The 23,058-nt window shown below is 72.3% G+C and overlaps 1 protein-coding gene across 3 annotated transcripts in view; it reads left to right on the top strand.

Moving 5' to 3' along the window:
• KCNH2 (potassium voltage-gated channel subfamily H member 2) overlaps positions 1–23,058 on the top strand; it is a 36,691-nt gene that overhangs the window by 5,520 nt on the left and 8,113 nt on the right. For all 3 annotated transcript variants that reach the window (XM_067535673.1, XM_067535674.1, XM_067535675.1), the window contains exons 3-5: positions 9,966–10,130; positions 10,512–10,949; positions 11,784–11,995. In XM_067535673.1, coding sequence (XP_067391774.1) covers positions 9,966–10,130; positions 10,512–10,949; positions 11,784–11,995 — 815 coding nt within the window. The remainder of the gene's footprint in view (positions 1–9,965; positions 10,131–10,511; positions 10,950–11,783; positions 11,996–23,058) is intronic.

The following is a 23,058-nucleotide window of genomic DNA, read 5'->3' as shown; positions in this document are numbered from 1 at the left end:
ACTAGCCATGCGGTTTAATAGGAACAAGAGACAATATTTCCTCACCAGATGCCCAGTCAACCTATGGAACTCCTTGCCACAGGATGTTGTGAAGGCCAAGAGTAGAACAGAACTGGCTAAGGCTACGGAGGATAGGCCCATCAATGGCTGTTGGCCAGGGGCTGGGAATGGCGGAGGGGATGCATCACTTGCTGAGTCCTTGTTCTGTTCCTTCCCTGGGAAGTGCCTGGCCGTGGCTCGACTTATCGCGCCGTATCGGTAACACTGTGCCCCCAACGCCGGGTGTTTCCCCTGGTCCTTCCTTGCTAGAGAAACCAGCCCCTATAACCCGCGGCTCTCCGCAGAGGTGGTGGCGTCCGCGTGTTTGGTTGTGTTCGTGGTTTCGGGGGCTGAGAGGTAACAGATTCGAATCGCATTCAGGCTGCTCTTCAAGCTGGGTTCTTTAAAAACCAACAGTTGCTGTAATTTAAGCAACAAAATCACAAACCCGCGTTAAATAAAATGGCCTGGTCTCCCCCCAAAACCACTGGTTTTTAACCCCCCTCCAGCCCCAGCAGACTGCCTCTCCCCCACTGCAGCTCCCCGGCCCGCGGCCAGGAGCTGCCCTCATCGGAGGGGTGCCCCAGGGTCCGTCTGGGGCTCCCTCTGCCCCGGGTGCTGTGCCGGTGGGCAGCGGAGAGGGGCCCTGGCCTGTCTCGCCGCCCCTTGCAGAGCTGCAGGACCCAAGTGGGCGGCTTTTGGCCCACTGCCTCGACCAGCCGGCCCCGTGCAGGGCGAGGACCCGTCCGGGGCGGGCTGTGGGGCCTCTCCCCTCCTGGGGCCGGGGAGGGAGGGCGCTGGCGGCCTGTCCCCATGGCCGGCTGGGTTGGGAGCTGTGGGCGGCTGTGCGGGGCTCCCCCTCCCCTGGCCTGACAGCTGCGTATGCTCCAAAGTGTCTCCGGCCCCGCGGCTCTGGGCAGCGTCACGGCAGCCCAGCCAGACAGGCTGAGGAATGAGCCCCCCCGCCCACGGCCGGCCCCGAGGGGCAGCTGGGGGAGGGGAGCTGGGGCTGGGCCCTGATCCCCCTCTGGCCATGTAGGGATCGGGGGCCGGGCCAGTGAGCAATCCCGGGCCTGCTGAGTGGCTGGCGCTGCCCCCCTGTAGTGTGGGGGCCCGGTCTGCCAGGCCAGGCTGGATCCCTGCCCCATTGCAGGCTGCTGTCTTTGTCTCCCGCTCGGCCTCCTGGGCCGGGGCCTGCAGTCCTTCCTGGCGCAGTCCCTCCTGCCTGTCCCAGGCTGGCCTGGGCTCTGTGCTCGGCGAGGACCTGCCCTGGGCCGGCGCTGGTGCCGTCCGCCTTGGTGCTGGGTGCCCTGGGCTCTGGCCGGCGCCCCGCGAGCGGCTGACCGAGGGGCTGGCTGGGCAACCTGGGTTCTTGCAGTGCGGGGCTGGTGGAGCGTGGGGTGGGGGTGGCGCGCTCGTGGGGCGCTCGCGTCTGCTCCCCCCCCCCCGCTGCATGTCAGGGGGAGCCGGGGGCTGGGGGGCTCAGCGCCAGCCCAGGGACGAGCGTTTGCAGAGCTGCAGCCCGGCAGGTGCCGTTGGCCGAGCCGTGGGGCCTGTGGGGCCGTCACCGCATTGGGGCTGTGCCCCAGCTTTTAACCAGCCCCTGGGGGAGCCCCTCGGCGTGCCCCACCTTCCCCTCCCCCCCCTCGGCGTGCCCCACCTTCCCCTCCCCCCCCGGGTGGGCCGCCCTGCCTCCGAGATGGAGCCCCTGGACTCCAGCCCCCCTGATTCGCCCCCCTGTGAGCTCTGCCCGGCGAGTGCCCCTGAGCCGGACCTGGGGGCAGTGCCTGCTCTGCAGCGCAGGACGCGACCCCCAGGCTGGACCCGGCACCAGGCACCTTCCCCCGGAGCAGGTTTGTCGGCCCCTGGCCTGGGCACGGCCCGGCCAGCTCTCCGCACGGCCCGGCTGCTGCCGGCTGCCTGGTCTCCTCTCTCTGGGCCCGGCTGTACTTCAGCCGCTGCGTGGGCTCAGCTGCGCTGTAATGGAGACGCTCTCCCGGGCACGCATCACCCGCCTGCCGGTGGTAGCCATGGCGGCAGGAGGGGCTCTGTGCCAAGAGCGCGCAGCGCCGGCTCCCGGGGGTCGGTTGTGTTGCTGCGTTGCTCGGGGCGGTGCGGTGACAGGGAGGCAGGTCTGTAGTGCAGACAGAGCCGCTCAGCTCCGAGCACCCGCCCGGCCGCGTTCCCGCCCCGCCAGCTGCAGCTTCCCGCGGCTGGGGTCAGGTGGCCCGGCCTGGGGGCCCCGAGTCCCTGCAGACCCCCACACGCCAGCCCCGTCAGTTAGGTGAGCCGGGCGCCTCGTGTCCCCCGCTCTCCCCCAGGGCAGAGTAACCCTCCTGTGCCCGCTGGGCAGCGCCCGCTCAGGCCGGTCCCTGCCAGGCACGGCCCTGGTTCAGCTACCGCAGACACAGAAACCTCCCCGTCGGTCGCAGGGGCGCTGCGCGCCGGCCACGGCTCCATGGGGCTCTCAGTAGGGCGCTGCGTGCCGGGCCGGGGCTCTGCAGGGGAAGCCGTGGGGGCACACAAGGACGTGTATGTGGGGGGTTGAGCTGGGGCAGGTGTATCGGGGGACACGGGAGAGCGTATGGGGTGCAGAGCTGAGGGTGGCTGGTGGTGGTATCGGGGGGCAGAATCTGGGGTGGAGCGAGGACTGTTGCGCTGTGTGGCCGCGGCCTCCTGCCGGGCAGTGTGCTTGTGTGTCGGGTGTGTACACGCAGAGCCAGGCCGCACTGCACCGGGAGCCGGCTCCAGGGCTGTCTGCAGCAGCCCCCTTGTCCCCCGGGCCGTGCCGTGCCGGGTGGCTGGCTGGGGGCTAGGGCCGGGCGCCCCACCTGAGCAGGGGCCACCCTCGCCCACTTCCCAGCCTGCAGCTCCCTCGGGCCGTGGGGCCCTGGCCGGGCGGGTGCGAAGTGCTTCCCAGCGCTGGGGCATTAGGGGCTGGAGACCGCCGTGGGGCTGGCCGTGGGGCTGGCCGCTCCCCGGTTCCTCCAGGAGATGGGGCTGAGAGTCTCGACAGGAGCCAGTGGGGAAGCGGAGCTGCAGCTATTGCTGGGCAGGCTTTTGGATCAGGCTAGGGTTGGGGGGGGCTGGCAGAGCCCCACCTCGCTCCGAGCCCCCACTCAGGCAGAACAGGGCCTCGCCCGGGGGGCTCTGTGCCCCCCACCTCCCCTTCTCTGGCTTTTCTGTGCAAACGCCGCCAGGGCTGGGGCTCGTCCCGCTGCAGGAAGCCAGCGCGCATCAGCCTCCACGCTTCACCGACCCACCCCCGCCCGGACTCCTGGGTTCTGTCCCAGCTCGGGGGGAGGGGCTGCGAGCCCGGACTCCTGGGTTCTGCTCCTGGTGTGGCTGAATGAATGAGTGTGGAGCTGCTGGGGGGGTGGGCAAGGCCTCGACAAGAGCAGTTGGTGGGGGGCTGGGCCGTGACCCCCAGGCGGCCTCAGTGGGAGCGTTGATCCCGCAGTGGGGGAGGGAAGTGGGGGCCCGTGTGCTGCAGGGCCCTGCAAGGAGCCAGCCCTGCCCCGAGCATGCCGGGAACCTGCTCCCTGAGTCCCAGCCCAGCTGCTGGCAGGGCCCCTCTGAGTGCGGCTGTGGGTCGTCCCCCCCGCAAGAGCAGGGCCGGTGGAGAAGGCAGGTGTGGGGCAGGGCGAGGGGCTTGCCGGGGTGCATGCTGCATGGCAGAGCTGTTTGCCTGGTGCGTGCCCGGCCCGTGCAGGCATCGCTTTGAGAGCAGCCAGCAGCGCCTAGCTCTTGGGGGGGGTGTGTCCGTCCTGCTGTGCAGCTGTTGGCACCCGTGCCGTGTGTTTGCTCCCCGGGTGCCCTGCGTCAGGCTCTGCACGTCCCGCTGCCCCCGGTCGGTGGATCTTGCTGGCTGTGGGCGGAGGGCTGCAGGTCTCGGAGAGCTGGGATTGGAGCTGGCGCGGGCGGTGTGTGGGGAGCAGCCGTCCCACAGCCAGCTCCTGCCCCACAGCCAGGCTGGGCCAGGGCCCGGTGACCCTCCCTGCTCAGTGGGGCAGTAACATGGGCACCTTGTACCCGGGAGGGCGCAGGGCAGGGCAGGGCAGGGCAGGGCAGGGATGGACTGGCCACGGAGCTGCCGGCTCTGAGACACTAGTACACCCTGTGTGGGGCAAGGCCTTGTCCCTGCCCCCTAAGCCTGCCCCGCCACCCCTGGGGACAGGACCGGAGCCGTGCCCCACTCCCTGCCCCTGAGCCAGCCAGCCCCACCCCTGTCGTAGGCAGGAGCCGAGAAGTGTTTGCTCTGCTCTGTGGCCCTGTGGCCAGGCCTGGCGCCGCATTGCGGGAGAGACGGGGACAGACTGGAGACAGGCCAGGGACAAACCTGCCGAAAGGGCCAGGAAAGCTCCCGTGTGGGAAGGCTGGAAACGGGGCTGTTCAGTCCGGGGCCGCGGGGCCGCGTGGGGCCGTGCTCCCGGTTTTCAAGGACGTGGAAGGTTGTTGCGAGGAGGCGCCTCTCCTCGGCCCGAGGACAGGCCAGGAAGCCGGGCTCGGCGTGGAGCATGGGTGGGTGCGGGCGGCCGTGGGGAGGAAGGCGCTGGCGGCCGTGGCGCTGGGCACGGCACGAGGTGCCCGGTGTCGGGGAATCTCCGTCCTTGGCGGGTGTCGGACAAACGCCGTCAGGGCCGGGCCAGGCCAGGGGTTCCCTGCCTGTTTCTGTCTGAGCCCCCGACGAGCAGCTGCCTGTGCCCATCCAGCGGCGTCAAAGCCGGGCTGGCGGGCGGGGGTGTCAAGCCGGCAGTGGCCCACGGCTCCGTGAAGCGAAGTTGCTCAGGCTCCGGCTCCAGTCCCGGGCGGCGGGGCCCTGGCTCTGTCTCTCTGCCCGGCCCCAGCGAGTCTAGGCCGACCCTGCTCTGGTTTACTTTGGCAGAGCCCCGGAAACCTGCTCACGGCCCCTCGCAGATCTGCCGTAGGGCTGCCCTGCGCCTCCATCCCTCCCGTTACACAGCCATGCCAGGGCCCCCGCTCGCCCCCACCCCACCCAGTGTCTCCCGGCTCAGGGCCCCCATCCCAACTGCCACCGACCCACAGGATTGGGGCCACGGCCCCGGCTTTGGGGCGGTCTCTGGGGGATCCCTGCACCGGGCCAGGCCCCCTGGGGTCCCGCTCTTCCTCCAGCGTGAGCCATGCGGCCTCACCCCCCTCGGGCTGGACCCCTGGGCCTGCAGCCCCCTGCCCCCCAGAGACAGACCTCGGGGGAGACCGGCCCAGCCGCAGGGAGCAGCCCCCACTGCCAGCGTCTGCAGGGCCACGCGGCCAGCGCGGGCACCAGCCGGGCTCTCGGCTGACGGGCGCCCGGCGCAGGCGGCCGTGGGGTAGCCCAGAGCAATGGTGGTAAAGTGCCGCCTGACCAGGTCAGCCCCGCGCCCAGCCCGGCCGTGGGGAACCCTTGGCTCCAGCTCTGTCCGTCCGCCCGTCTGTCTGCCTGGGTCAGTTGCCAGCTGGGAGCCCCGACTCCTGCCAGCCCCCAACTCTCCCCCCGTCCTTGTTCTCCAGCGGGGGAGAGGCTGCTCAGCCCCCGGCAGTTGGGGGGACAGACGAGTCCATCTCCCCTGGGGCGTTGGTCGCTGGGTGTCCACGTCCGGGCCGTCCTCTCAGGTGCTGCCCTGCGACGGGGCCCGGGGCCTGCTCACAGCCATGCCCAGGGCGAGTCTCCGCTCCCGTGGTGCTGCCGCGGCGGCTGGGAGGAGGCTGCTTGAAATGCAGTTACCTGTAGCCACGTCGGCGCCGTGCCATGCGCCAGTGGGGGTGCCATGGCGCAGCGCGGGGGGGTTGAGTCACACCAGGGCAGGGCTGGAGCGTGACCGGAGCCCAGCCAGCCCCGCGCTGGTCACGGCGGGGTCTGAGGCAGAGGCAGCGCTGTAACTCTGCGATGCGGGGGCACCCACCAAGCCCCCACAGAGCCGCGCCAGGGCGGCGGGACAGCATCCCACCCACGGGCGGCCCCTCGCGGGACGGGGGTTAGCAGCGCTTTCCCCCCAGCGTCGTCGCGCCTTTGCCACACTGGCCCCCGCTGCAGCTGTCTCGGTGTAGACCGGCCCTGAGAGCACGCAGCCCTTCCCCCCCAGGGACCAGCGCTGCACAGAGGGAAACTGAGGCACACACAAATATGAGGAAACGTTCCCGCTTTGTCACACCCACCCTGCCCAGGCTCACCGGGCCCAGGGCCCCCCAGTGCTGGCACCGCTGGCGTGGGCGAAGGGCGCTGGGCATCCTCTGAGCCCAACGTCCCTGCCTGACCTGTCCCCCCCTCTGCCCTGTCTGAGGGGCCCTGGCCCCCCGCAGGCCCCAGACCCGTGGGGGGGGGATGGCGCTGCGGCAGCAGCTTGGCCTGGCCGTGGCCCCCGGGGAGCGGAGGGCTGGTTTCCGACTGGATATTTATAGCCGAGCCAGACGGTGTGTGATAAACGGACCCGCGCACTTAACCCTTCCCTGGCTCCCGGGGGCCTCCCAGCCCCTCGGGCCCCACGGCTGGGCAGAGGGACAAGGGGACCCGAGCTGGAGGCCCCGCCAGGGCAGGGCTGGGGGCGTTTCCCCTCGGTCACTGCTCACCCCAGGGCAAGGCGGGGGGGCTGCGGGCTCAGGAAGGGGCGAGGGCTCAGTGGGGGAGGAGGGCTCAGAGCTGCCCCCTGGCAGGGGGGTTACAGCCGGCCCCCGAGAAGGAAAGGCCTGTGTCCCATTCCTCTCCTGCCTTCGTTCTCTGGAGCAGGGGGGTGCTGTGGGTCCCTTGCCCCGAGTCCTGGCATCCCCGGCCCGGCCCCCAGGACCTGCTGGAGCTGGCGGGGGGGCCCCGGTGCCTAGCCAGCGCGCTCAGCTGGGGCCTGTCGGCGCAGGGCCCGGCTGCGCCAGCTGCTCCGTCGCAGGCCGCCAGGCAGCGTCACGTGTGTTTTGTCTGTCGGCTGCGCCTGGCAGGGGAGCCGCACGCTGCCTTTCCCTGCCAGGCGCTGCTCGGAGCCGCACGCTCGTCCGCACGGCTCTGGGGCTGGCACCGGGCCCCAGCCCGGCCCACGGAGCTGAGCCCCCAGCCCCCCTCAGCACCTGGACGCCTCTGCAGCCAGACCCCCCAGAGGGGCCGCATCTCGGCGCTGGGGGAGGGGCCCTGTGTAACCAGCCCCACGCCTCACCCCAGAGGGGCCGCATCTCGGCGCTGGGGGAGGGGCCCTGTGTAACCAGCCCCACGCCTCACCCCAGAGGGGCCGCATCTCGGCGCTGGGGGCGGGGCCCACGACTGGCCTTAGCGCCGGGATTCCCGCAGCAGGGTCCCATCCGCCCCCGGGCCTGGCGCCGGGATTCCCACACCCGCCAAGGCCGCGTCTCCCCTCCCCTGAGCCAGCCAGCGCGGCCGTGGGGCGTCGGCAGGTGCCGTGGGCTCTCGGCTGCATGACGTGGGGCTGGGCCAGAAAGCGGCCAGCAGATGGCAGCCTTCTCGCAGCGTCCCTGCCCCACAGCGTCTGGGGCAGCAGAGACACAGGAGCTACTGCCAGGGGGGCAGGTTCGCCCCCACCCGGGGCCAGCTGGGCAGGGACCTGGCAGCTGATGGTCTCTGCCAACGCCCCGCCCCGGGGACCCCTGCCCAGTGCTGCCCGGCTGCCCCAGGTGCTGTCCTGTGGGGCAGGCCGAGGGCTCTGCCGGTTCGGGCACCTTCCAGTCATGCCCTCAGTGACGTGATTCACATCCATGGACCCCCCAGCCCCCACTGCCCGCCCCCCGCGGCCCCCTCAGCGGCAGGGACAGAACCCAGCAGTCCAGGCTCCCAGCCCCTCGGCTGCCCCATTGCAAGCTCCAGGCGCTTGCAGATCTGCCTGTGCTGTGGCTGGTGCCTGTTACCCAGCGAGCCCGGCTGTGCCGGTGGGGGGGGGAGGGGGGGATGCTGCAGCGCGGGCAGTGGGGGGGCTGTGCTGTGGCAGAGTGGGGGGGCGCAGGGGGGGCAGGGGGGGCAGTGCCCAGGCAGGAGGGCTGCAGGGCACAAGGAGGCTGCGTGCGCCAGCTGGCTCCCCACTGCAACTTCCCGTCCCTCCGTCTGTCTGTCTGTCTGTCTGTCTGCCTCCATCCATCACTGCAGGCCTCGGACTGCGAGCACGTCCTGGGTTCGAGCAGCCACGGTCAGACAGATAACGAATCACGACAGCAGGGCTGGGGGCACCGGGCGGGGTGGAACCAGGCATGGCTAGGGGGCACCAGGTGGGGCAGGGGGGCACCGGACAGAGCTGGGGGGAACCAGGCGTTAGGGCAGCAGGGGCGTTCTGAGTGAGTGGGGTCTGGGCCAGTCCTTCCCCGCCTGCCCTCTGCGCCCCGACCTGCCTTGGGGGGGTCCCAGCCCCCCAGTGCCAGCCTGGCACAACTGGGGCGCTTGGGGGCAGATAGACAGACGCCCAGGGCCCCAGACTGGAAGTACGTACAGATGGACACGCCCAGGGCCCCTGGGGACGAACGGACAGACGCCCAGGGCCCCGGGCTGGCTCAGTCTGGTTCCCGTGGCCCTCGCGCGGCTGCGGCTCTATCCAGGTATAAAATCTGCCCCCTGCGGCCAGGTCCATCCCCCTCCGGCCCTCGCCGCATGGCTGGGGTGGTAACCCTGGCGCGTGGCCCTGGCAGGCACCGGGGGGCAGGGAGAAGTGGGGCAGAGGGTGTGTCAGGCTCCCTGCCCCCTTAGTACGGCCCTGGGCTGGGGCCCCGCCGGAGGGGGGGGGGCCGCACCCGTGGGGCCCCAGCTGCCCGGTGAGGACGGAGCAGCTGAGAGCGCCCGGGTGCCCCGTGGGCCGGGGAGGGACCAGCCAGGCTGCCTTGGCATGGCAGGAGCGGTGGGACCCCCAGCAGGGACCCTGGGGGGCAGCCTGGTGCCGTGTGTGTGGGGGGAGGGGACGCGGGCTCTGCGAGGGAGGGGAGGTGTGGGGGGAGGGGAGGGATGCTGTGCCTGCCCCCCGGGACGCCCCCAGGCTCAGAGGGGATCAGAGCGGATCAGGGTTTCCCGCCGCGTGGGGGAAGCGGCTCTAAGGCGAGGGCGGACGGGGAGGAAGCAAATCTGCCGGCGCAGGGAGCTGCACGTGTCTGCGGCTAATCCTCCCCCCCCCCGGCCTCTGCTGGGACCCCCCCAACCCAGCCCAGTCCAGTGTCTGCGGCTAATCCCCCCCCCCCGCCCCTGCCTTGCTCCCTCTTGGGGCGCTGGCTCTGATGTGGCGTGGGCCGGGGGCTGCGTGGGCCAGGGGCTGTGTGGGACAGGGGCAGCCTGGTTCGGGGCTGTGTGGTTCGGGGCCCGGGGGCGGCGTGGTGCCCGGCTGGCTGGCGAGGGGTGAGAAGCTCCCGGCCAAGGAGCCTCGGCGCCGGATTAACGCGGCAGCTGTGAAAGTGCCGGGAGCGGCTTAAAGCACATCTGGCCCCTTCCCCCCCGGCGCCCGGCCCTGGGCAGATGCCGCCCCCTGCACCCAGCATGACCCGCCCGGGGCACCCGCTGCCCCCTCCCCAGGGGGACAGGCCTGGCTGAGCCGTCCGGGGGGGGCCCTCGAGATCCGGCCCTGCACGGTGCCAGCTGGGCGCTGGGGGCACCCCAGAGAGAGGCTGCCCCCTTCCTGTGCAGCCCCCCACTCCTCTGGCCTTTCCCTCCCCCGCCCCACTGGCCCTGCCCCACGGCTCCTCCATCTGACCTGCTTCCCCGGCTTGGAGCCCTGCTCGGGTCTGGCCTGCCCAGGGGCTCCCTCCCTGCCCCCAGGGGTCTCTGCGGTTCATGCCCCCGCCCCCCAAGTGTCAGTGCCCCCCCCCACCTCCCGCCCGGAGCCCCCCAGCCCCGGCAGCCTGTGTTTGGCTGCTGCTTGGGGGCCAGTCTCCACGGGGGAGGCAGGGGGTGGGTCGGGGCGGCAGTGCCAGGGGGCGGCACGCCGGGGGCCCGGGGCTGACCCCCTCTCGGTGCCCCACAGGCAGCTGCTTCCTGTGCCTGGTGGACGTGGTGCCCGTGAAGAGCGAAGACGGGGCCGTCATCATGTTCATCCTCAACTTCGAGGTGGTGATGGAGCAGGAGCTGCCGGGCGCCCCGGACAAGGAGACCAACCACTGGGTCACCCCCGCCAGCTGGCTCCCCGCAGGTAGCCCCTCGCTGCCCCTCGGCCTGCGACCCTCCTCTCAGCCCCCCCGGCCCGCAGGGGCCCCCGGTGGGGGACAGCTGGGGCTACCCTAGCACTGGGCGCCTGCCCCACGGAGCTGGGCGCTCGCTGCCCCACGGGACACGCCGAGCCAGGCCCGTTGGTCGGGCGACTCCTCCCCAGCTCCCCCCGGCTCCAGCCAGGCCGTTGGTCCCATAGAGTCCTGGAGCGTGGACGCAGGCCCTGGGGGTCTGAGCGCAGCACTCTGGGGCAGGCTGTTCACAGGGCTTTGGGACCCACGCCCTCTGCCCCGCACAAGGCTGTGGGGATGCCCCGTGGCTGGCCCGGCCGTGGCGCTGAGACCCACACGCCCTCTCCCCCTAGGGCGCAGCAAGTCCTTCAAGCTGAAGCTGCCGGCGCTGCTGGCGCTGACGGCCAGCAAGCAGTCGCTGCCCCGGGGGGCCCCGGACGGCGTCGTGGTGGACTTCTCCAAGCAGAGCAGCGAGTCGGGGGCCCCGGACGAGGTCACCCCCTCCCCGGATAACAGCTGCCTGGGCGGCTCCCTGCCGGAGGAGCGCAAGGCCCTGGTGGAGCTGGAGGGGGGGGGCCCGCTCGGCGAGGGTGCCCCGGAGCCCCCCGTCACCCACTCCTCGCCCCGCGCCGAGCCGGGCCGCCAGCGCCTGGACGCCTCCTTCTCCAACTGCAGCCTGACCCGCAGCCGCGAGAGCTGCCACAGCGTGCGCCGCGCCTCCTCCGTCGACGACATCGAGGCCATGAAGGGCGAGGGCGACAGGCGGGGGCACAGCCGCCACGGCAGCACAGGTACCGGCGGGCGCTGGATGTCGCTGCCGTAGTTTGCCGGGGGGCAGCATCTGGCCTGGGGGCTTCCTGTTGTCCCCTGCGTGGGGGCCCAGCCAGCCAGGCCCCACCCCGCCTGCCCTGTGCTCCCCGGTGGGTCGGCTTCACCCTTCTCCCTCCGCTGGCAGAGCAGAGGGAAACCGAGGCGCGTGCGGGCTCCATAAGCCCGTGACAGAAAGTTCCCACTTCGCCGTGTCCCCCCCCAGCCCTCCCGCACGGCCCCGGCTGCCAGCCCCCCAGGCACACGGCCGCCGGCGGGAGGGCGGCCCTGGGGCCAGAGCCGGCGGCTTATCGGGACCTCGGCCAAACTCTGCTTCCCCGACTGGGAGCCCAGCCCCGCCCGGACCCCGGCAGGCCCCCATCGCCCTGGTGAGTTCCCAGCCAGAGTCTCACGGGCGCGCCCCCTGCATGGCCAGCACTGCTGTGCCGCACGCTGGCTGCCCTGAGCACCTCTGCACGCACGCACGCGTACACGCACGCGCACACACATGTATGCTCACACTCACGCACACGTCCGCACGCGCACACCCACACACAGATGTGCAGACACGATTCCACAGCACAGCACCTGGTGTGCCCCTGCCCCCGCTGCCCTGACCGCGCGGCGGAGACAAGGGGGCAGCCAGGACCCACCAGCCCCCAGCCCCCCAGTGCAGTATTTACACCGACGGGAGGTGCTAGGAGCTGGCCGGGGACAGCTGGACTCCCACGGGGGGAGGGGCTGGCCTGGGGCCGGTCCGTGCCAGTGTCTCCTTGTTCCCGGCCGGCCCCCCCCGACCCTGGCGCCTCTCCCCGCAGGGGCCATGAACAACGTGCGGAGCAAGCTGCTGAGCTCCACCTCGGACTCCGACCTGCGGCGCTACCGGGCCATCAGCCGCATCCCGCAGATCACGCTCAGCTTCGTGGACTTCAAGGCCGAGGCGTTCCTGGCGCCGCCCGGCGAGCGGGAGATCATCGCGCCCAGCAAGGTGAAGGACCGGACGCACAACGTCACCGAGAAGGTCACCCAGGTGAGGCCGCTGCCCGCGGGGAGGGGCTGGCGTCTCCGTGGCCGGGAGCTGCCGGTGGCTGTGGGTGCAGCGTGCCAGGGCTGCCGGGCCCTGCAGGGATGCCAGACTGGCCGGGGCTGATGCTCGCTGGGCTGGGCGTGGGGCCAGGGCTGGAAGCAGTGGGGTGCCCGGAGGGCTCGGGGTGCATCCTGCCGAGCCTGCGGGTGTTGGGGCCAGTCTGCATGGCTCCGGTGTGTGGGGCCCGAGCCGGCTGGTGTGGTGCTCCCTTCCTGGCTGTGCCGAGCTGAGCAGGGGCACCGTGGGGACAGGCAGTGGACAGGCGAGTGGGGCTGGGGCTGAGTGGGGCTCCCGGGGTTTGGCACCGCTGTGGTTTGCCGGCTGGGATACGGGGTGTGATGGACGGGCCTGTGGTCGGCCGGGGACGTGCGTGGAACGCCCCGAGTGCCGGGCAAACCGCGTTGGTGCCACTCCCCGGGAGCACCCCCGGCCTCCCCGCCTGTCCTCTGCCCGGCCCCACGGTGCCCCACCGCGGCTCGGCCTGCGCCATGCAGCACCCGGGCCGGAGGGAGTGGGGTGCGCGGCTGCGGGGAGGCAGCACAGGGGCTGGTGACAGGCTGCTGGGCTCTCGTTGGGGGCTGCGGCTGGGGGGAGGGGGCGGCTGGCCCCTGGGCAGAGCTGCCGGGCAGGTGCGTGGGGCCTGGAGCCAGCCCAGCGTCTGCAGCCACCTCGGCCAGCCCCGGGCCACGAGCCCAGGAGACGCCGGCGCGGTGGGTAGCGGGCCAGGGCTCAGTGGGGCATGGGCCCTGCACCGTCAGCGCTGGCCCCAGTGCGGCGCAAGGGGGCCTGGGCTGCATTGGGTGGGTGGGGGGCGCTGTGGGGTGGGGGGCGCTGTGGGGCGGGGGGTGCCATGGGGTGGGGGCTTGGCAGGAGGGGGCGCCGTGGGGTAGGGGCTCGGTGGGGGATGCAGTGGGGCGGGGGCTTGGCGGGAGAGGGCCTGGGCTCGGTGGGGGGCGCCGGGGGGCAGGGCGCAGTGGTCGGCACTCTCGGGTGGCCCAGTGTGGCCGGGGGCTCTGTGCGTCTCTCGTGCTCCGGGGGCGGGGGGCAAACGCTGGCCTGGTTTTTAAAGTTATAATCCTGAAAAAACCCAGTAGCCGTCGGTGGTTCCTGCCCCTGCCCCTGCCCAGGGCTCCCCCGGCCCCCCACTGCCCGGCCCCCGCGCCGTGCTCACGCCCGCAGAGCTGAGTCGCAGCCGTGCCCCCAGATGGACCCGCGCGGCTGGAACTGGCCTGGGGTCCCAGACACAGGCTCGCCCGCCCCGGGGAACAGCGGCGCTGCGGCATCTCCCCGCACGGCGGGCGGGGTCCCGGAGACGGGTGCAGGCGGGACGCGTCCGGGGGGCCCCCAGGGGTGCGCCTGGCCTGCGGTGAGCTTTCCGGGTCGCTGGCGCTGTGCGGAGGAGGGGCGCGCTCCCTGCCGGGCTAGGTGGGGCGGCCACGGCTGCCCACGGCCCCCCCGTGCCCTTTGCACCCCCTGCTCGGCCTGGGCTCTTGCTCCAGCTGCTAACGAGCAAAGCCACCACAGGGCCTGGCAGGGTCACTAATTCCTGCTCTGCTCCCTGCCCCACTAATCCCCTCCCCAGGCACTGCCGCCCCCCACCCGGCGCCCCTCAGCACGGCACGGTACGTCACGGCCAGCCGGGCTCCCAGCCGGGCAGGGCCTGGGGCCTGGGCACCTGCAGGGCTGTGGGTGTCACTGGGCTTCCGGGCCAGCTCTGCGGGTGCTCCCCACGCTCGGCCGTGCCCGTCTCGGGGGGCACCGGGTTGCTGGAGGCCTCCCACGACCTGGCGTGTGGCCACTGCAGCCTGTCGTGCTTCGGGCAGGGCCGTGCCAGGGGCTGGGGCAGGGGCCGGGGTGCTGGCAGGTGGCGTGGGGCTGGGGAGCAGCGGGGCGGCAGTCCTGCAGGCCATGGAGGGACCCCTGCAGGATTCGGGGGGGGGCCGAGGCGTCACCCCCCCATTTGTCCCGGCAGAACCGTCAGGGCCAGTTTGGCCCAACTTTACCCAGCGGGCGGCACCTTTCCTGCACACCCCACCCCAGCCCTGCAGCCGGGGGTGCCGCGGGGTGCCCTCCGCCCAGGCTGAGGCTGCGGAGGGGGGGCCGTGGGGCGGTGCCCGGTGGGGGCGGTGCCCGGCGGGGGCTCTGGCCATCAGGAATGCGTGGCACGTTCCCCTGGCTGGGCTCCCCGCCGCCCCCGCGCTCGCTGCCGCCTGCCAAGGACACCGTGAGCTGCCGGCCCCGGCGCTGGCGCAGCGGTGAGTCAGCGGCGCCGTCCCTCGGGTCTCTCTGCTGCATCCCATGTTCCGGCTCCCCACGGCGCTCGCCCCCCAGGCAGGCTGGAGCGGGGGGGCTGGGAGCAGGACTCCTGGGTTCTCTCCCAGCTCTGGGGGGGGGCAGTGGGGGCTAGTGGTTAGAGTGGGTGCAGGAGGAGAGCATGGCTAAGGGTTGCACGAGGAGCGGAGGGGGGTGGCTGGGAATCTGGGCAGCTCATCCCTTGCCTGACGGGTGAGTTGTGCCTCAGTTTCCCATCAGCTGGAGGATGCGGTGCCAGAGGCAGCGGGGAGGGGCAGAGAGCAGCCTGTGAGCCGGGGAGGGGAGGGAGGGGAGAGGCCGCCTCCGCAGAGAGCAGAGGGGGAGGGCGGGGGCCAGGCCGGCCCCTCCCTGGGGGTGGGCACAGGGGCGGGAGGCCAGGGCTGCTCCTCTCTGGGTCCGGCTGCAGAGAACTGGAGCGGTGCCGGCGCTGCCTGCCGGGGGCTCGGGGCTGCCCGGGCTGGCAGCAGGATGAGGCGCGGAGGAGGGGGGCACGCGCGCCCCGGGGGGGGTGGCTGGGTCTGAGGGGCCCCCAGCACCTGCCATGGCCCTGGGCAGGCGGGACGGCGGGGGGCAGCCGGAGGGCGACCGCAGGAGCCGGGCGCGCCGCGCCGTGCGCATCTCCAGCCTGGCGCAGGAGGTAGGGGGCAGGGGCTGGGGGGCAGGGGCCGGGGGGTGGGGGGAGCCTGGCTGGGCAGGAGGGACTGGGCAGACCCAGGGCTCCCGCTGGGATGATGCTGCCATGGCAACCGGGGGTCCCCTGGGGAAGGGGGGGCAGCGCATCCTCCCCTCCCCCACATCCCGCCCCAGATGGCTTGATCCAGATTTACGGCCGGCTGGGATTGAGTCGACGGCTTTAGCAGATGCGTGTTTTATACCCCGGTGACCCCCCGGGGGCTCCCAGTGCACCCCAGAGCCCAGCCCTGCACCCCAGAGCCCGGGTACCCCACTGCTCCCTGCAGACACCCCTGTGGCTCTGCTCCCCCCACTGCAGAGGCCTGTGGCCCCCACTCCCTCTGACCACTCCTCCGCACTGCCCCCAGCAGGGCCCTGCACCCCCTGCCTGCCCTGTGCCCTCCCCCTGCAGAGCCCTGCCCCCCACGGCATCCATGCCAGCCCAGGTGAGGGGCTCCGGGTCTGCTCCGCGGCTGGCTGGTCGGGGCGCCTGCTGACGGGCCGGGACGGAGCCCGGCTCCCTCGCGCTGTGCCCCGGGCGGTGGGACAGGCTGGCCAGGGTCTTGGCTCGCGGCCAGGGTTGACTTTGTGTCCGCAGGGGCTGGTTTGCCGGGGGCCGCGTGGGGCAGGGCGCTCGGGCGTTGTCTTGCGGCGGGTTTGGGCTTGTGCCTTTGCCACGCGGGCCGGCGGGATTCGGCTGGGCCTCTGTGGCGCGGGCGCTCTTGGATCGCGGCACCGTGGCGGTGCTTGGTGCTGCACGTGTCAAGGGAACAGCCTGGCCACGAGTGGGGGGGAGGGTCTGTGGGGTTCAGGTTTCCAGATCGCCGTGGAGCTGGGACCTGTTACTGCTGGGGTGGGTGTTCGGGGTGTCACTGCGGCTGTTGGGTACCTGGGTCGCTGTGTGTATCTGGAGGGGTGTTGTGCTGCCTGTCTGTGTGACTGTGTGTGTGCGGGGTCGCTGTGTGTATCTAGGGGGCTGTTGTGGTGTCTGTCTCTGTGTGCACACGGGGTCGCTGTGTGTATCTGGAGGGCTGTTGTGGTGTCTGTCTGTCTGTGTGTGTGTGTGCACACGGGGTCGCTGTGTGTATCTGGAGGGCTGTTGTGGTGTGCGCACGTCAGGGTGTGAATCCGGAGCAGGGGATCCTCTCCCAACACACCCCAGACCGGCCTCTGCTGTCCGGGCAGCCGAGCGCAGCTCACGGGGGAGAACCAGGGCCCGTGCGGCGCTCGCTGGGCAGAGGCGAGCCGGTCGTGGGCCGGCAAAGCGGGGCGGTGGCCAGTAGCCGAGGGGGTGGTAGCGAGGCCATCGCGGGTCCTGGGCCAGCTCCGGTGTCCGCCCTCCACGGGTGCCCTGGAGCAAGTGCGCCGGAGCCGGGCCGGGGGGTCGGGCGCAGCGGCCGTGGGCTCCTCCGTGGGGCGGAGGTTCTCATGAGCTGGTAGGGTCCGGGGGCTGGTCCCGGCTGCCCCACGTTGGGGCAGGGGGCTGGGTGGCGGGTCTCTGTGTGGGCAGGAGCTTGGGGTGCGCGGGGGGTCACAGTGCAGGCTGCACCCCCAGGCCCTGACACAGGTGAGGGAGGGGGCTCCACGCCCCCTGGGGCCCCCCACAGCTCCCCTGCCCCCCGTCCCAGCAGGCGCAGACCCTCCATGCTGGGACGCCGGGCGGGCAGGCAGCCTCTCTGCAGGGGGGGCGCTCCCCTGGGGGCACTGGGCTGTGGGGGGCAGGTTGTGCAGCCGAGGCCCTGCGCCATTGTGGTTGTCACAGGCGGGGTCTCCTCCGCTCTCTGCCTGAGTGTGTTGTGTGTTCTCCAGCGGCTGCGCTCCTCCCCAGAGGCAGCTGCCTCTCAGTGGGGGCTGGGCTGGGAGATGCTGCAATGCCAGGGCTCGGCTGGTCCCCGCGCACCCGTGGGGCGACCCCTGCTGCCCTGGGGGCCCCGGTTCCTGCGTCTCCAGGTGGCCGCGGGTAGAGCCAGGATTGGTCCCGGTTTGGCGCGTTCCAGAGCAGGTTCATGTTAGCAGTTGGGAAAATGGAACCGGGGTCGAGGGAGCAGCTCCCACTTAAAGGGATAGCGCCGCCCACCAGCCCCCCGGCGCTGGGCCCTAGCCGGGCAGTGGATGCTGCCTCCTGCCGGCCCTGAGGGGCTGACGGCCCCCGTCCCCTCCATGGGCTCGTGCCCCCCCCTTCGCAGCACCCCATGACCCCCCCCACACCTCATGACCCTCCCCCGTGGCGCATGTCATGCACAAACACGCATGCACACGGACCCGGGGCCGGTGGAAGTCTGGGGCCCACCCCCAGGAGGGGGAGGGGAACCCTGCACTGTGCCTTTAAGGGGCTGAGCTGGGGGGGCGGTGCAGGGAGCCCCCGAGGGAGCTGCTGACAGTCCAGGCTGTGGCAGGGGGAGGGGGGGGGGCTCAGTCCCAGGACCTGCCCTGCCCCTCCACAGCTGTGAGGGTGGGGAGTGGGTGGTGCTCACACGCGTGTGCCCCGGCTCCCAGATCCCTGCACGGACGTGCGCACGTCTATGTGTGAACACACACGCACGGGGCCGGGACAGGGACAGCCTCACACCGCGCACACGCTGCCCCGCGCCGACACGCGTGTGTGCGACACGCCTGGCCTCTCCTCTCCGGGGCCCCCGGGCAGCCCCCGCCAGCCCCCCTGGCACGCCCGGGCCAGCCACCCTCTGCACTGGGCTGCGCTGGGCACGGCCGTCGGGGGGTTAATGGGCCGGGCTGGGGCTGGCCCGCGCCCGCTGTCTCTTTTGTTGCTGCGGGAGCAGGGCAGGCTGGGTAAAATTTCCGCCCCAATAATTTTCCTCTCCGCTCTCGGTGGCGCGTCTCCCTCCCTCGCTCGCTGGCTGGCGGCTCCGCCGCTCGCTCGCTCGCTCGCTCCTCTCCCCCCGGACGCCCGGGCCCTTCCCAGGGTGCCCGCACACAGGAACCCCCTGGACTGCCTGCACCGGGGCAGCAGGATGCCCGTGGGGCAGGACGGCAGCGCGGCGCCTCCCCGGCACCCCAGGGGCGCCCCAGGGGCGTGCGGCTTGGGGTGAGCCCAGGCGCCGCACCATGGGCTCCGCGGGGCAGGCGGGGTGGCCGTGAGGATGCTGCCCTCCCTCCTGCAGCTGCTCCAGTTCTCAGGCCCCCCCACCGCCACCCCCCCGGCCAGAGTGGGACCCATGCCTGGCATCTCTGTGTGTGGCACCGGCCTGTGCCTGGATAACGATGCCCCCTGCGGAGCCGGGCAGGGCCCGGAGGAGAAGGTACCGGCTCGTCCCTTTTGTTCCCGGAGCGCAGGGGCTGGCAGCGCGTCCCACGGCCGCCAGGCAGCGCGTGAACGAGCCGCGGTGCAGGCGCGGGGCCAGGCACGGGCAGCCTGTGCCCCGAGCGGGAGCCGGGAGCCACAGCCTTCCCCTGCAGGGGCACCGGCTCCGGTCCGGCCCCGGGCCAGGCACCGGCTGGTTTGGGGGAGAAGGGGGTGAATGGGACACGGGGCCTTTCCTCTCCAGAGCGTGCCAGCCCTGGTCTGGCCCCGGGGCAGGGACTGGCTGGCCGGCGGGGGAGGGAACGGGACCCGGGGCCGGCGAGGGGGGGTAATGAGAACATGGGGCCTTTCCGCGTCAGCGTCGGCGGCCGGCTCGGGGCTGGAGGGAGGGTGAAGTCTCTGACTGTGGGAGCTGGAACGTGCCCGGGCCCCGGATGCCGGGGTTCCCTCTCTGGCAGCAGGGCAGGAACGGGGCTCGCGCTGGGCTTCGGGCCGCACGGGGCTGGACTCGGAGCTGGCAGCCCCTTCGCCGAGCCAGGACAGGGGGGGCCTGGGCATCGGGGGTGTCACCTCTGTGCAGGGGAGGGGACCCCCCGGCAGGGCTCTGCGCCCCCCTTGCCCTCCAAGGGCTTGCTGTCAGCTCCTTTAGGAGGGTGGTTTCTGTCAGCTGAGGACGGTCCAGACCTGTCCAGCCCCGCGCCGGGCGCTGCACGCGCAGCTGCGCTCTTTGTCCCAAGCTACGAGCCCCGGGGAGGCGTGCAGGGGCAGGGGGTGTTTACAGACACGGCTCCATGTGCTCCGTGTTTTGGGTCATTACATAAACCCACGCCCGCTCTCCCCATCTGCCCGGCGGCGCGGCGTGCGCCAGCCAGCTCTGGTGGGCGGCACTGCAGGCCTGCCTGGTGGAGGGAAAGCCGGGCTCCATTCCCTGCTGGAGGAGAGGGAGAGAGGGGCTGTGTGGGGAGCCCCCGGCTGCCCAGGGCCCAGAGCTGCCTGCCCAAGGGGGCCGGAGCAGGCCTGCGCCAGCTGGGCGAGGGCCAGGAGAGCCAGGCTGCGTATTTGGGGTCACATTTGGGGGTCCCCGGCAGAGCTGCGGGGCCGAGCCAGGGCTGGCTAGGGGGGGCTGCGGGTGTGCATGCCCAGCCCTGGGTACTGGCTCCGGTTCTGGTGGCCCCACGTGGACCCATTCAGGGAAGGGGCAGCGGGGCTGGGCCGTGGGCTGGGAACCTGGCTCCCGGGAGAGGCTGCAGGAGCTGGCTGGGTTTAGTGTCTCCAGGGGACGGTGGGGGTGACAAGCGCCCAGTCTGGGCAGGGCAGGGCAGGGGATCTCTGTGGCAGGTGCCTCTCTGCTCCGGCAGGCAGGGAATAGGAGGCAGGCTCTCCCATTGGAACGACTGACCGGGGCAGGGGGGGTCCCTTCTCACGGGGGGTCAGTGAATCCAGACCGGGCGTCTCTTGAACAGCCGGCCGGGCCGGGCCGGGTGCAGGGTCCTGGGGAGAGCCCTGCCCTGCCCTGGGCTCTGGGGTGCCCGAGCGGGGGGAGATGGGTGCTGGGGCCCTGTCTCTGCTCTGGTCTCTCCTTGCTCCGCAGCTCAGAGCCCTTCCCCTCGGCTCCCGGAGGCTGCGTCTCGCTGGGTCTGGGCCCCCTGTGCACCCTGGATCCTGCGGGAGGCTCTGCCGGCGCCGGGCGCGTTCCGTTGCACAGACTGGGGCAGCGCAAAGCCTGGTGCAGGGATTACTTGGCCGTCCGGCCCAGGCTGGCTCAGCGTTCCCTGGGGCTGGGTGCAGGACGCTGGGCAGCCCTTGTGGGCTCTGGTCCCCCAGTGCATCAGGCCAGGGGAGGGTCTGTTCTAGGCTAGGGATGGGCCTGGGGTCTCCTGCAGTCTGGGTAGCAGGGGGCTCGCTGCGTCTGGGCCCCGGGGGGCCAGGGTTTGTCTGCGGAGCGGCCGGGAGGGGGGTAAATTGACAGGCAGGGAGGGGTCCCGGCCATGTGAGCTCCGAGCATGGACCCCTCCTGCCCAGACCCCGTGGGGAGGGGCCCAGGGAGGATCCGGGACAGTCACGGGGCCAGGCCTCCAGCCAGGAGTGGGGCGCAGGCTGCGCTCCTCGTCCCCACCCAGGGCAGCCCTCAAGCCGCGGTGCTGGGGTGGGGACTGCCCCCGGGGCCGGGAGGGCACTTTGCTTTGTGCCTTCCCTGGCACGGCACGACTGGCCCTTTCCCAGGGTGCCCGGCCTTCCTCTGGAGACGCCTTGGGGGGGTGCCCAGGTCACCCCAGCCGGCGTTTCCCCTGGAGCGTGGGGGGCAGGGCCCGGCTGGGCTGGGGGAAGAGGTGCCCCCCCATGCGCCCGTCACTCCCTCGCCCTTGGCTAGCCTTGGGCAGCACCCGCTGGGTGGGTGGAAAACGGCGCGTGGCAGCGGGCAGGGCTGGGCATTGGAAGCGGGGCCGCGCCGCGGGCGCTGGGCCCTGGCTCCACACGGGCAGATCGGGGCAGGCCCTGGGCGCTTGGCTTCTCAGAGCCCTCAGCTGGCTCCAGCGTCTCGCCCACGGCGCTGGGTGGCTCCGACGCAGATTCAGAGCCTCGGGGGGGTGAGAGCCCGTCTGTCCCGGAGCCCCGAGGGCCCAGCCAGCCAAGGGGGGAAACGCGCTTTATTTCCTTCTTCCAGCTCACGCGGCCGCCTCGGGGCGTGAGGGGCCGTGAGCAAAGTCTTCGGCCCCTCGGGTTTGCAGGAGGGTCCCGGCCCGTGGGAGAGGCGCGGCGCACGGGGAAGTGGGGGGCGGCAGCAGCGGGTTCTCCCTCACCCACGACAGGCCCGCGGGAAGCCAGCACGGGGAGCCAGCGGCAGGCCAGGGCGCGGGACAAGGGCCAGGCCAGGAGCCAGCCGGTGCCCCCGCGCCCCCGTCTCTGCCTGCATGACTGGGCCCTGGGCTCTGCCCCCAAACGGGAGCAGGCCCCCGAGACCCCCTTGGCCTGACGGGGCCAGCGCGCCCCACATGGCGCCTGCAGGGGCTGCTCTGTCACCCCTCCCCCTTCGCAGTGTGGCCGGGTCCCTGTTCCTGGCCGCGGTGCCCCCCAGCTGCCGGGACAGCTAATCCTCTGCCACGCGGCGGGGGCGGCAGCCGAGCACGGGGGACGGACGGGAGCAGCTGCCAGCTCTGGGCCGGGGCGTCCCAGGCAGTTGCCCTCCAGCCGGGCGCTGCGGGGGCCAAGGGGCTGCCAGCCCCCCAGGGCCGCACGTGCCCCTCTCGCCCGGGCAGCCCCCTGGGGCACCGCTCTTCCATGCCAGCGTGCCCTGCCTAGTGCAGCCCAGCTCCCAGGGGCGCACGGCGCAGCGTGCCCGGGCCCCGCGCTGGCGGCTGCGGAGAGCAAGGGTGTCGGGCCCAACCTCAGACCGGTAAGTGAGCGTCCGGCCCTGCCAGCCCTGGCACCCCACGGCCAGCCCCCAGAGCTGCCCCGGGTGCCGTTCAGTCCCAGAACAGTTCCATCCCAGCTCCCCGCTCAGCCCTCGGCCCCGGGATCCTGGGGACAGGACCCATGCACGTGCCTGGGGATGGGGGGCAGGGCTGTTGCGGCAGAGGGGGCGGCCGTTACTGCGGGGGGAGGGGGCGGCCCCCCAGGAGCGGAGCTGTGGATGTTGTGGATTCACATGTGGCATTTCTGCATATCTATAATGAGCTGATTTGCATATTGACCCTTATTTGCATGTAGCCAGCATCTCCAGCTTGCAGGTGTGGGGCAGCCCCCCGGCTGGGCACCCCTGATCGGGAGTTCCAGGGGGGTGCGGGCAGCTGGTGCACAGCCCAGAGGGGCAGAAGCTGGGGCCCCTGGTGGGTGCGGCCCCCCGGCCGGGAGCCCGGGACGCAGGCGTTCCCGAGTGGTGCCCTGGCTGGGCAGAGCTGCCCGAGGAGGTGACCCGGGAGCAGGGGGCTGCTGTGCTGAGTGGAGTTGGGGGGCCAGTCGGGGTGTCCCCCCCCCAGGAATCCTCCCCACCCGCGTCTGCACACACTATCTGCCCCGCCTTGTCCTTACAGGGGAGCACCTAGTGCCCACCACCACGTCCCAGCGCGCCTGGGCCTGGCACCCTGCCCCCGGGTTCGGACACTGCCCCATGCCCAGCCCAGGGCGGGCCTGTGACGTGCTCCTCGCCAGTGGGTGCCCCGGCTCTGCGGAGGGCAGTGGTGGCCCTGCCAGGCAGTGCGGTCTAGCGGCTAGAGACGCCCAAGCCAGGCCCACGCCTGCTGGGTCCGAGTCCAGGGCCAGAAGGACCTGTCCTGAGCCGCTGCTGAGCACCGGGGGAGCCGGGATCCGCGACCGAGAGCGGCTCCAGGACACCAGCCCTTGTGGTTTGCAGATGGCCGGTGCTGGCTGCACCCCGTCCCCCCCCAGGGATTCGCTCCGGGGCTCTCGGACCCGCCGGTGCCTCCTCTCCGCTTGTTGTTCCCCCGGCTCCCTGCCCCGGCCGTCAGCAAGCAATGGGGCCGGGCCGGGCCAGGTGCAGGGGTGGAGGAGCTGGACGTGCCCCTGGGTGTCCCTGCTCATAGCTCAGGGCACCCTGATGTGTGGCTGTCGTGTGGGGGGTGCCGTGGGGGTGGCTGTGTGGCCCGGTGCTCCCTGGGGCTCTGTGAGAGGGCTGAGGCGGGTCTGCTGCAGGAGGGCGCAGGCTGGGCCAGCTGAGCCAAGCTGCATCCCCAGGCTGGCCCAGAGTGTAGCTTCAAACCGCCCCGGCAGGGGCACCATGGGGTGGGGGCTTGGCAGGGGG

Source organism: Emydura macquarii, unplaced genomic scaffold (assembly GCF_026122565.2).
Source record: "Emydura macquarii macquarii isolate MOO-44397 ecotype Brisbane River unplaced genomic scaffold, CSIRO-AGI_Emac_v2 contig_3511, whole genome shotgun sequence".
In the NCBI taxonomy this organism is placed as follows: domain Eukaryota; kingdom Metazoa; phylum Chordata; order Testudines; family Chelidae; genus Emydura; species Emydura macquarii.
This window is presented reverse-complemented; position numbering and strand designations above follow the sequence as displayed.